Source organism: Oppia nitens, unplaced genomic scaffold (assembly GCF_028296485.1).
Source record: "Oppia nitens isolate AA-2021 unplaced genomic scaffold, nextdenovo-longstitch-racon4-pilon3 scaffold2_pilon_pilon_pilon, whole genome shotgun sequence".
Classification (NCBI taxonomy): Eukaryota; Metazoa; Arthropoda; class Arachnida; order Sarcoptiformes; family Oppiidae; genus Oppia; species Oppia nitens.
Genome location: NW_026533210.1, coordinates 7,779,452 through 7,794,110, shown reverse-complemented (window position 1 = coordinate 7,794,110; position 14,659 = coordinate 7,779,452). Strand labels below are relative to the sequence as shown.

Below are 14,659 nucleotides of genomic sequence, written 5' to 3'. Positions count from 1 at the left end.
TTTTCAAGTCAATAGAGAAATAAAAATCATTAAATCATAAATAATTTGATTTAATTTTTTTAATTTAATATATATTCAATATATTTAAAAACTAAACTAATTTATTTATTTTATATTATTTATAAAAACAATTTATTTGAATCATTATTAGATATTTAATAAGTTATTATATAAAAAAACATTGTTATTGATGTTATAGTAAACAAATCCGGACTCAGATATTACAGACAATATATACATAGAGTGTGTGTTAGTCTCTCTCTCTCTCTGTTTCTCTCTTTCTGTTAGTGTTTGTATTGAAAGAGTGGCTCACATAGTGTTATGAGTTATTAGTAATGTTGTTGTTGTGATGTTAGTGTCACTCAACGATCAATGGATTTCCAGTCAATGATGGAGACATTTGCCGAGGCGTGGGTCGCGGCCAATGTCCAGACGCCACTAACCGAAGCAGTCGAAAATGTCGGCCGAAACAATGCGGCCACAATCAAGTCGTCGACCAATTTGCCCGTTCACTGTCTGGTCGAAAGAGTATCGTCGCCGGCAAACAATGCCTCGACCACTACCACCACCAATACGACTCTGACGGGAACATCGGCCAGTTCGGCATCGATGGGTACATTTGATGTACTAACTGGACATACATCTGGCACTACCTCATCGTCAAGTGTTGACTCTACGGCTTCAAGTTTGGCCAATAGTTTGCCGGTTGTTGTCGAACAGGACACTTATGCCATAATACCGTCGGCAGTGCCCTTTCACGATCTGGTGCGGACAGCACTACTCAAACTCGGCTATACATCGGCTGAAATAGTCGGCGCCAAAGGTATGTCTCAAAAACCATTTCTCTGTTAAGATTATTGTTGTCATTAAGAGAGAGAGAGAGAGAGAGAGAGAGGTTTTATGTGTTTGTTGTGTCAATTGTGATGCCATTAATGTACTATAGATTAGCACTTATTATATAATAAAATATAATATAAGTTATGAATAGTCTTAGTCTTCACACACGACTAATCACTGCTTTATTTCATTTGTATTATTATTATTACTTTTAGTTTCTCTCTCTTTCTCTATCTTTTCTATCACTTCTTTATATATTTTTACTTATACTTTAAATTTATTTTTCTCTCACTTTTATTATCATTCATTACATTTGGCTGTCTGTCTATTTTACTGGTTATGTGTTGTATGTATATACTGTATATATATATTGTCTATTGTTATATAATATAACGAGTTGTGGGAGTTTTGCTTTTTTTATTATTGAAAAAATATTGGGCGTAAAACATCCACTATTTTTAATGTGATATCCAATATTGTCCCGAATATCCACATTTGGATCAAATTGTTGCAACGATTTTCATGTTTTAATGGCTAACCAAAAATAAAGAGTCTCAAGAAAAACAACGATATGATTAGCTATTAAATGGGCTTAACATGTGTTATAAAGTACAGAGAAATATAACCAATTTAACTGACCTATCGTTGCCTCTAATTTTTGACACTAATGTCCCAATTAATGAGTACTCAATACTTTGTTATAAATGATAATACCTTTTAATTTGCTGTACACTACAGTATATAGCTTTTAATAGCGTATATACTGTAGTAAAACATATCTAATGGACAGTTGTTTTTAATAATAAAAAAGCTTGTGTGTTATAGTAGCGATAAATTTAATATTTATGTTGAGATAGTTTATAAAAATGTATGAAATGGTTGTGCAGTATATATGTTAAAGGCGTCAGTTTGATAAAAATTTGTTAAATACAGAGAGAGAGAGAGAGTATATCTAAAGATTAAGAGCGGTTCCCAATAGTGTATATACTGTCGATAATCCGCTTACACCTGACGTGTGAGCCCTCTATGCGATGGCAAACCTACTCTATTGTCTGACAGTTTGCTAACCTTTTTTTCTCTCCAATAACAACACAACAACAGTACTATCTATACAATTGAATCGAAGCCATAGTTAATCCTAACGACTAATCCATCCTTAAATAAAAACAGCACGAAATGCAAGACTCGGATAGTATTAGATAGACATTGCTGTCACTGTAACCGTTCCAGTGATGGCATATATATATATATATTTATATATTGGTAGTTACTATACCACATACCGGTGTCACCAAATAAATACTAAACAGCAATAAACATAACAACTTTAATCTTCTGAAAAACTTAATCTCAAATATCCTAAATATTTTTTAGTTTAAGTTATACACTATTGGTAGAAATGTTGACAATAAATAATTTTTATCTCCTTTTATATATATAATGTATATACAATTTTGTGAATAAAATAATGGAAAGACATTTTCCAATATTGATTTATTACTTTTTGTATACAAATTTTTATTTTGATATTTAAATAGTAATAATGAATATTATTCACAAATAACTTATTTTTCATTAATAATAATAATACTAACAATAGATAAATTGTAAATTGATTGACACGTTAGAAGTTGATTACTATTGGTCAATGCATTGATTATTTATTATATTAGTCTAACAACTATTTATTTTGCTATTACTGTATTAGGTTTTTGTTAATACAATTTTATTACTTGTGTCAATATCCTTATGATAGCTATTAAGTATAATTTTGTGTGTATAATATTATTACCAGTATGTGTAATATATAATGTACTTTATTTATAACGATAAATAGAGTGAACTATTTGAAATGAGAGTTAAAATAAATAATAATAATATATCAATAAAAAAATAGGTTAATCCTAAATAAAATAATCCCCCAAATTATTGTAAAGTCAAAATGTATAGTACATTAAGTTGTCTCTCTCTCTCTCTCTAGAAGTAGGTTTTATTAATAATCAAAATGTTTAGATTAGATATGTACTGCAAAAACTAATCAAATTTATCAATTGAGGTTTAAACATGAGTTGAAAATTATATACGATTTAGCTATAAATATTGTTATTATTAGTATTTATATATTATCATGCTAGTTTATTTTATATTAATGATAAAGTGTTAGAGAATTATCTGAATATGTAAATAATGGTGTGTCTATGGTTTTGCCTATGTATTGGGTGTACAAATTAAGGCACACAAAAAAATGGTAATAACAATGAATATATTTGAGTTAATAAGCGACTATGACTTATGTGAATGTGTTATGTAATAGTGATTAATACAGTGGTTTGAAAAGGAGGCACACAATGGCAACAAAAGAAAAAGGCAATACATATGTAGAGAGTGTGTGTGTGTGTGTGTATGTATGTATGTGTTTGGCAAACCAGTAGTAATAGTGTAGTAATAAATGCATTTATGACGGCATACGTTGACAAGAGAGTGTACATCCCCTCATCTCCAGCATTGAGTTAATCCATTGATAGGCAGCACAGCTTTGGTGCTAATCATTGGATAACTCATGTGAAACATATATATATATATACAATGATAGAAAATGCTGTGCTATTTGTTGTTGTTGTTATGTATGAATCTTTTAGCCACAAAGTCTGTCAATACGTGACCAGTAGTTAATGTAAAGAATTTGTTTCACTACTACTACCACTTCTAGTAGTAGTAGTAGTAGTAGTACTGCATAGAGACCAGACCTTAACCATTATTCAATAAATCCATGTCTATGGGTATAATTTGAGACTTTAAAGTTTAGACTGTATGTGTGTGTGTCTATACTAGTTGTTACAGTCAAATACTATATAAACACTGTGTATGCAGTTATTAATTCAAGCTATGCCTTCAGTCAATAACTATGAATATGAATACTTTATATTTAATGCATGATTTTTTGTTGTTGGACACAAACTTCACTGCATATCTTATCGCAGCTTTAAGTATATGTACTTAAAAGCTAAATGTAATGAAAAAAATTTGCGATTGTGAGGCAGCAAAGCTTATCCCACATTATATCCCAATGCATTCAATCATTGAGACAAAGACATGGATCAGTGTTATCGTCAAAAAAAGGAAAGACACTGCAAATACTGTCTGTATATAATGTATATAACTATTGGTATGGAACCACTCATAGCTCTTATCAGACATATTTTGATGTATTAGACACTCAAACGACTTAAAACTCAAATTATAAAGTATTAAACTTTTTTTAGAAACTTAAATAACAAAACAAAAAAAAAGTTAAACATTGCTTATATATTGTTAGTACAGTATTATAGTGAAGTTTTGAATTAGAGAGTTAGTCACCAGACATTCCTCAACTCATCGACAATCATATTATATAAGGATTTAACAGTAAAGACAAGTTTATAGGCATAACTCGTGAATCTATCTCTTGTTTTTTATATTTATATATGAGGTGTCGTCAAGAGTCGTCCCATTCCGAGTCACTTAATTGGAGTCTCTCTCTCTATGCTTAATCTCAAGGACTTCCAGTGAGGGAGTTAGGGTCGACATTGAGCGCCGACACTTGATATGGTTTTTAGTATGATTAGCCCCCCTTTAGTGTGTTGTATGTATACCCTGAGCAGCCCTTATGTATTTTATAACCCGAGATTTCAGTGTTTAGTTTGGTTTAAATGTCTGCTGCAATCTCTGGTTTAGATCTATTGTAAAGCATTTGCTTGATTTTGTCCAAAAAATCCCTGACAGCCATTGGCTCAGCACTGGTAGGGATCAAAACTTAATCTTCAGCCCTAATATTTAATACTTGATAGCAAAGCATGCGTTGAATATGAAAAACGATTTTTTAGTAGAGTTTAGACGGCAATCGATGTGAAGCTGAGAGCCGGATAATACCCGTCTAATTACGGGGTAGAATAGGAGTGAGCACTCATCCGATGCTAAAACTTTTGAGTTATAAGTTATAACTGGAATGAGAGGAGAAAAAACTATATAACATATATAATATTTTGTAGGATTCAAATGCAATAATATTGTTATATATATATTTAGACATGAAATGTATGGCAACTTCATGTCTAACAAACAGTTAATCCTGTCATCATTTGACAGATAGTCATCTAAAGCAAGGATTAACCATAAAATAAAGTTTTGAGATACACATCACACACACAGGGATGACTATATTGGTAGAGATAAGGCTTTCAATATATACCACATCTAGTTTGGCATCACTACTATATAACGCTTTCTATTTGTGAGGATTTTATATTATTATTATTTTATGTACTCTAATAATAATGACAGGGATTTAGGCTTTAGCTTTACAGACAGTAGTTTATGCTCTAAATAAAAGTTATATAACTATTGTTATAATGATTATATCGATGCCTGTGTGTGTCCTCAACAAAGTTTCACTTATTTTAATGACACAACAATTGTTTATCCTATTTCAATACCCTTTTCATATTTATATATTAAATATTTTAAAACTACAAATATGTCGTAAAAGTTGCTTTTATTAAACTTAATTAAAACTCTAATTTTTATGTTAACATATTGATTGACAGCACAAACCGATTTTTAATCATACATTTTACGTATTGATTTAACGCTTCATATGTAAGACAAGACGCTTTTTAAGTAGTAATTTGCTTACTTAATATATACTGTATATAAATATTACACAATTTGTGTTTATTTTGTTGTGTGTGTGTATTGATGTATATATTTTTTGTCCATTTGCTATTAAAAATGTGTGCATTTTTTGTGTTTCTCTGTCTAATGCTATTTATATATAAATACAACTTATCAGTCGATTCACAACTAAATTGCTTTAAATGACTATTTTTAACACTGATTACTATTTATGCCATTATTATATCAGTCAGTATTTCCTTTGCAGAAACACTCACTTATTTTAGATTAACAGTCTATTTGTTATCATTTTTGTTTCTCTTTCTGTGAAATACACCACTAATTCAAACATTTACAACACATATTATGTGTCTCTAAATAACAAGCCTTAAATTTATAGCTAATCATTACATATATGGATATTAATAAATCGTTGTCTATATTTGATTATATGTTGTTTTTTGTTTTGACTATTGAATTATGATTTACCATAATTTATATAATGTATAATAAATAATTCGTTATGCTTTTTATTTAGTTATTTATAATATCAAAATTTAATTAATATCAATATCTTTAATATAAAATTATAATAATTTATGCATAACTTTTTATTGATTTATTTAATTTGATGTTTTGCAAATGTATTCAATTTAATTATAGAAATCATTATTATTAGCACTTAATTAGTATTTTATAGGTATTAAATATACTATATATATACTATATATATATATATATTAGATATTAAAATAATCTGTTTTTTGAGTCCAATAGTGAATTACGTCAATAGTTATTAAATAATCCAAACGTAAAACTACTTTCATTAGCTCAAGACTTCCTCTTGATATTTAATAGTAGTCTTAAATCAACTGTTGTTTAGATCAATATATTATTTCAGTCAATATGTGTAAACTATACTATATATGAGTTTTATTGACTTTATTTTTAAATTTTATTTTTTTTTGAAAAATAATATTTTTAAATATATTTTATTTATGATTATTCTGAGAATTAACACTATATATAGTTATTAATATAAATTATTATATAACACAGTATTATCTATATGTAAAGGAAAAGTGCTTTTTAAAAATACAATTGCATTGATATTGCATATGATTATATGTCACACAGAAAAGGCAAATATTAAATAATAATGTCTTAAAACATTTGATTAGTAATTTTTTATTAATAGATTATTTTATGGCTAATTATTGGCAAATAATATTTTGTGTTGTATTAAAACTAACGAGTAATTATTTATTGCATAAAAAGTACTTTAACTACACTTACCCTAACACATACACACATATATACACTGTATTTGCAAATACATGATAATCACATAAATTTAAAAGTAAAATTTTTTAAGCCTCTCTCTCTCTCTCTCTCTCTCTCTCTCTCTCTCTCTCTCTCTCTGAGTCCATTAAATATTATTTTTATGACTTTAAAAATTGATTATTAGTTTTCTTTTTTAAAGTCTTTATATATATATATATATATATATATAATTTTTTGTCTCTGTCTGATAATTATCACAAAATCATTCGTTCGCATAAATACACAACTATTTTAATAATAATATTTTTTATTAATTTACTTTCATTTGTTTTTCTCTTCAAATAAAACCTTAAGACACCATTATTTTTATTAGATTTAATAATATTATTATTTTTTATTTGAGGAGAAAAAAGTAGAAAATATTTTTTTCTTAAAGATTCATTTAATGCCATCATATGTTTTGATACAATTTTGAAAGTCTTGAAATCATTAGTCAAAAAAGGATTGTTTAAGTGAATCACTAAAATATGTTTGCATTTCATTCACTGTTAATGTCGTTAAGCTTTCTCTCTCTCTCTCTCTCTCTCTTTCTTTAACTCACTCTTTGATAATCATAATGTGGTTCTAAAAACTTAATCTTTTCTTACTTTAAAACTCTTTGTTTTTATATTTTTTTCTTTAAATTTATTATTATTTAATAGCATTCAAATGGTATATATCTTGAAGTGAACAGTACTACTACTACTACTACTATATTCCCCATAATTTCTCTCTCTGATGTCTACCCAATTCCTACGCATATTTAAGGGCTTTAAAACATTTTTAACGATTTTTAATAAGTAAAGCCCAAAATCGAGACTTCAAAATAGGTTTTTACGTTTTCGCATAAATGACTTCCAACTTATTTTTTTGCCTAAACTTATTTTAACGAATTTTATACTTTAAAAATGTGTTTAATTTTTTCTATAAATTCAACTCTACATATGTATATATACTTATAATATACATACAATTGACAGAAAGGCATATCAGAGAAAAAAAATATAAATATAAGTTGAGTTATACACTCTATTATAAATATTGGGATTTAAAATCTTTATATATATAATATATATATTTATGAAAATGTATATAAAAATTGTCTAATTCTGTATCCTTTTTTCATCTCTACAGTTATATAAAAGAATTATATTATTTTATTTATATATAATATGGTATATAAAATAGTATTGTCAAAGAATTTGCATTCGGCCTCAAGTAATGAGCCCCACATCACAGCAATACTACTACTAGTTCTTAAGCATAGGCTTTACCCCATATCTAACTCAATGAACCAGTAGTGAGTGAGAGAGAGAGAGAGAGAGAGAGAGAGAGAACTCTCCCTGAGCTTAGAAAAGCAGCTTTTTTGCTAATGCTATGCAAGACGTAAATACTTTCCCTTTTTAAATAAAAAAAAACTCGTATGACTTGTCTTTTTAGTGTATGAGTTGAGCATATATGCAAAAAAGGCTAAAAGCCGGCAAATTTAATGCATAAAAAGCTTTTTTCTCTCTCCTATTCTTTCTTTACTGTTTTCCCCTTTTTCTTACTTTTAAAAACTTATATAAACTCTCTCTTTCTCTCTCTCTCTCTCTCTCTCTCACTCACTCACTCACTCATTTGAATGCTCTTCCATATCTCGCTCACTCACTCACTCACTGACTCAACTATCTCTCATTCATTCATTCAGTCATATCAAACCTAATTCCTTATTTTTACAGTCATTTCAAATACAAATCAATTCTTATATATAGTATTTTCATAACTCTCTCTCTCTCTCTCTCTCTCTCTCTCTCTCTCTCTCTTATAACATCAAAATCTACTATTTTTTGTTATGAATATAATATTTTTATTCTCTTATCTCTAAATTAAAATACAGTCTATTTTTATGCCTTTTACTTATGTATTATACTTATAAAGCCTTTATTTGCATTTTTATTATGTTTTCTATATATGTATATATAATATAATATTTATATTACAATTTTTGCATAAAATAATCTAAAACTAATTGAAGAGAATATATATATAAGAAATGCATTTATAAATATATCACCTGATATTAGAAGACAATAACAATCGTTTTAGTTATCAATAAGTATTGTTTTATATAATGATTTTTTATAGACTTCAATGATCTTATATTATTTGGTTTTTTACTCCAAATAAGTGTTATCTGTTTATTTAATATAATTCCTATGCATACTTATATATATTGTATATATATATATATATATATATATTTGTAAATAAACTTAAATTATCCCAATGTGTTTTTAAAACATTTATAAAAGTAATAGTAGTATCAATAGAAAAATATTTACGGCATTTATAGTAGTAATAAATATTATTTAGTAATCATAGTTAATATCAATAAACTATAGCATTAAATAAATAAATATATTTTATATATCTTTTATTATTTTTTGTTACTGTGGCTTATAAATTAATAGCAAACAAAAAATGCATATAAATTGCTTTATTAATGATTGACTTGTATTTATGTATAACAGGTGTGATTCAGTTGAAGAACTGGAAGCCTTTAACCTTTGATCAGATCAGTGATAATAGTGAGGCAACTGTTGCTGACATATTGGGTGATATCTCATCGGTGGCTACTCTTCGCATCCGACTTTACAGGTATTATTTATTATTAAGATTAACAATTACACGTGTTTTAAGTTTATTATTATTATTTTAAATATTGAGAGCAAATTTCAAAAACAATTTAATACACAATTAAAAAATTATTTTTATTATCATAATTATTATCTATATTTTAAAATTAAATAACAAAAAAATCAATTATCAATGTCATTAAAGAGTATGTATTGTATGACCAAAAAAATATAAGTAACAAAAACAAATGATATGTGTATTGTTATTGTGTGTGTATTTTGAGTATAAACAACCCGTAATAATGTTTTTAAGTTAATTTTATAATAATAATAATAAAAAAGGGTTAATAAACGTTAATATTTGGATAATAGGCCACGTATGAACGCGGCTCATGAGTTAAAGGACAAACTGCTTCAGCTATTATTGGCCCACTCTTACAGCCTACTGGCCAACTCTGGTTGTCCTATTGATCAGGTATGTCATAATCCATCTAAATTATTATTATTTTTTTTACATGTTTAACTATTTTAATTAGATTATAGTATTATATTTTTCTATGCATTTTGTTTTCTAAGTTAATTAGTCTAAATCTTGAATTTTTTTGTCAACTAATATAATATTTAAATTAATTTTTACTGAATCTGGGCTCTCGTTTAGTATTAATTTTTAGACATTGAGACCAAATATAGTTTGACTTTATATTTGAGTTTATTTGAAATCAAGCAATCGCTTAATAGATAATAAATAGCAAATGACTTTGTATTTCAATTAATAATTGTTGACTCAAACATTAAAGACACTCAATAGTGTCGACTATAAATAAAATGATAATTAATTATTTTTATTAAGTAAACTTAGATTTTTTGTTTTGTTTTATTGTCTGCTGCTGTTTGTGAGCAACAATTAAGTGACAATTATTTAGCTGAGGATACATGATATAATCATTTTTACAATAATAATAAACTAATTTTCAATATATTTATTAATTGAAGAGTTGCTAAAATAGCAAAAATTATTACTTTTATTTGTTTGTTTTCATATTGAATTTATCTTTCAATTTATTATTTAGTAATTTTTATAAATAATGCTAAATTTGAGTCATTAATTTGCTTATGATATGTGTTTATATGAAGTAGTAGTAGTAGTACTGTATGTTGTTTAATACTGGCTGCTAACTCAAGCTTAACTATTACTAATAGGAGTAGGCTTTTTAGATACAAACAACAATACTTTTAATATACTGTAGTATAATATTACTAAAGAGGAAGCTTTTGATCAAAAAAGTTTAATAATAATTAAAGTTAGGAAAAATATGAGATTAAATGCATTTTTATGAAAATATATATACTATATAAATTGATTTGCATAAAACATAATATCATATATTATATATTAAAATATTTTGAAGTCTAGTTTGAAACGAGTGTACATATATTTAGTGATAATTCGTGTATTGGAATATTCATGTGTTGTTGTGTTTGTAATGAATACACTCTTTATTATAATATTATTATTCAGTACTAAAGGCTTAGGCAGTTAGAGATGAGACCTAATTTGATTCCCACAAACATATATATATATATTATTACTATACATATATTTATACTATTCAGACACACAAAACTTAATCTTCATTACGAAGGATTAAAGTCTTGTAGGAATTAAAGATTGCTTTTTGAGTCTCTGTCGGTGCCGTTTGATGTATTCAATAGTAATGAGCTTTCATTTCAAAAATGTGCACAAATTTTTGTGATTATCAATTTTATGTTAACTCACATCCCAGTCCCCTATACCCCAATGCCTGTGAAAGAGAGAGAATACTGCAAACCTCACTGTATATAATAAATACCAACCAGTTCTCTCTCTCTCTCTCTCTCTCTCTCTCTCTCTCTCTCGGCTATATATATTATAAAGCCTTTCAATATATTGTATAACAGAAATGTAACGTTTTTTTTATTTTTAAATAATCCCTAACTTTAAACTCATTTAATTATTAATATCATTATTATTGAATAAAATCTCATTATTAACGCAAACATTACTTACTCTAGAGTTTTAATACCAAGTTTTCTAATTAATATTAATTTTCATAGCAAATGCTGAATGGTTTGTGTAGACCAGGAATGGAACAGGAGATCAACGATGAAACGAGAGGTCGTTTCGATCAATGGTATTTGCAACAGGTGTTCAACCATTACAGACAGGTAGCACTGGCCTCACAACCACAGCCCCAACACCAGCCAAATACACGGCGACAGACAGTATCACATCCATTACTAATTGATATGAACCAAACAAATGGTGAACAATTGCACCAGAATTTAGCGATGAATGGATCGACACATTCACCTGATAAACACCCGGCCCTTATGACAATCTCTCCGCCATCCACTCAATCGCATCATAATATGGGATCAGTCAGAACACGTATACGAACCTCATTTGATCCAGAATTAGAACTACCAAAACTTCATCGATGGTTCCAAGAGAATAGACACCCATCAAGAGCTCAGGTCATGGAATATGTCAAAGAACTGAACTCATTAGAGTCAAGAAAAGGTAGAAAACCATTGGATATCAATAATGTTGTCTATTGGTTCAAAAATGCCAGAGCAGCTCATAAAAGAGCCGAATTGAAGTTTGTCGGCGACTCGACCGGTGTCGACGGACTGGTCAATGACGGAAGTCCTGGAAAGACTGGCTCCGACATCAGTGGCAAATGTATGGATGATTCCAATAGAAATGGTTCGGCAATCGATGATTACTATAGTATGGATGAAGACGGGGATTCATCACACGAGGCCACACAAACACTTGATCTATCAATGAGATCATCTAAACGAATGCGATCTGAGAGTCCTACCGATAATGACGGCGATTATTTGATTACCGCCATTAAACACGAAGACGATATTCATAGTAATGATATGAATAGTTGCAGCAATAATACTATTACTAATATTATTATTAATAATAATAATAACGATATAAATTCAGTCATCAAAGTTGAACAAATGGATAGAAATAATGATGGATCCAGTGATCTAAGCGAAGCTGAAGACAGTGACGAGGAAAGGGAGTACTTTGATAATTCCTATCAAACAAATAGTCAAATAAATAACAATTTAACTAATAATATGACATCACTTCCCGAATCGCCTGATGGTCGACGCATACGACGAAGTCGTACATTCATAGACCCAATGTCTGAGGTATATCTCATATTAATTTAATAGAAATTGTTTTATTTATTTTATTTAAAAAAAAAACATTTTGAATAACCACAAAAAATTATATGACTCACCAAAATCTACAGGTGCCTCGTTTGGAGCACTGGTTCTCAATCAACACCCATCCCGCTCACAGTCAAATAGTCCGCTACACTGAAGAACTAAATAACTTAGCCTATAGACGAAAGTTTCCAAAACTTGAGCCCAAAAACATACAGTTCTGGTTTAAGAATAGAAGAGCCAAATTCAAGCGCAACCTATCTATGCCAACACCAACACAACACCCGACAACACCGCATCACACCTCACCACAGTCATCGGCACTAAATATTGAGCGTCTCATTAATGCACATTAAAATTAATAATAACACACACACTAACTGACTATTATATTATATTATGAATTTATCATTAATTAATTGATAAATTAATAATTTTTATATAAACTATTAATATAAGATGATTAATAATTGATAGATTTTAAAAAAAATAATTTGAAATGAGAGCCTCTCCCTCCTAGTCTTTATAATCTAAGTTTATATACAAACGCTTGTTATCTATTTTATTATTATAATTATTATTAATTATTGCTTTAACAGATTATGAAGTCTTAAATATATATATATATATATAATTATACATAGAATATATATATACAGTATCACTATTAAATATAATTGTAATATAATTGTAAATAATATACATATATATTATAATTGGGTTTTGGCAATATTAGTAATTATGGGTTATATATTATATAATTGATTAACTGTTTTACACATTTAAAAAAAAGTTGAACACAACAAACAATACATTATATCACAAAAAATCACTTTCAATGACCACTACTTTGACCAAAAAAAAAAACAAAGAACACTAATAGCTATAAAATGCATTCCATTTAATTAATTAATTAATTAATGATAACTTGTATCCTATTATTATTATATATTATTTATGGAAATATTTTTTTTAAATCCTAGTCTTTCTATGATTACAATCATTTTTTTATAATTACGGTAATTACCTATGAATACGATTCTTATGTTTTTTAAAATTAATTTTATGATAAATTATCAAACAAATTGCGATCAATTTAAAAAAAAATGATTCTTTAAAAACAAAACTAATGAAAGTATAGCCAATACCACAACAAAAACGATTGACTGGAAATACTTTTGTTAATTCTCTCATTTTTATTTGTCAATTATTTTTAATATAATTATATACTGGAAATCTTTAATATTATTATTATTATGTTTTATTATTTGCAAATTTTATTTATTCATAATTTTCTCTTTTTTATTAATGAATTTTTATATTTTTTTGTAGTAATAATTATTATTAGTTTATATATATATATATATATATAATATTAAATAAATAAAAAAAGAAATACAATTGTTAATAATAGTTTTTATTCTAGAGAATACTACTACTACTACTACTAATAATAATAATGAATATTATTAATAATAATAAATAATAATTTTTAATAGACATACTTTTTACATTGAATTTGATTGAACAAAAAATTGTGAATAAATTGTAAAAAATTGAAAATTGCTCTCAATATTTGTTAGACTAACTTAAATGTTTAAACTAATTTTATTATCTTAGAAATAATACACTAATACAATAACTTTGATTGGGCAGGATAATTTTTTAATTATAATCATGATAATTATTAATTAAAACATGTTTGGATAAAATAATACTTTATGTCTTAACTATGATATGATATAATTACTTAATATTTATTATTTTGATAAATTAAAGGTAAGTCATATTAAAATAAAATAAATCATGAATCTATAAAAATAACAATAGATAATATATTATTTATTTTTAATTATGATTAATAAAAATTGATTTTTATGTAAGTAATTATAGTAATTATAGGTTAGAAATTAGAACAATTATTGATAGTATTAGTTTTTATGCTATAATTACTATAAGTAATACATTTATATTATACCTATAGTATCCTATAATATTTT

General features: G+C 26.9%; 1 protein-coding gene across 1 annotated transcript; it reads left to right on the top strand.

Moving 5' to 3' along the window:
* Window positions 1-265: 265 nt before the first annotated feature.
* Window positions 266-13,109, top strand: LOC128956311 (homeobox protein dve-1-like). Its single transcript, XM_054302012.1, has 5 exons — window positions 266-823; window positions 9,324-9,450; window positions 9,801-9,903; window positions 11,523-12,641; window positions 12,746-13,109. The coding sequence occupies exons 1-5, from the start codon at window positions 373-375 to the stop codon at window positions 13,013-13,015; spliced, it is 2,070 nt and encodes a 689-aa protein (XP_054157987.1). The 5' UTR covers window positions 266-372; the 3' UTR covers window positions 13,016-13,109.
* The last annotated feature ends 1,550 nt before the right edge of the window (window positions 13,110-14,659 follow it).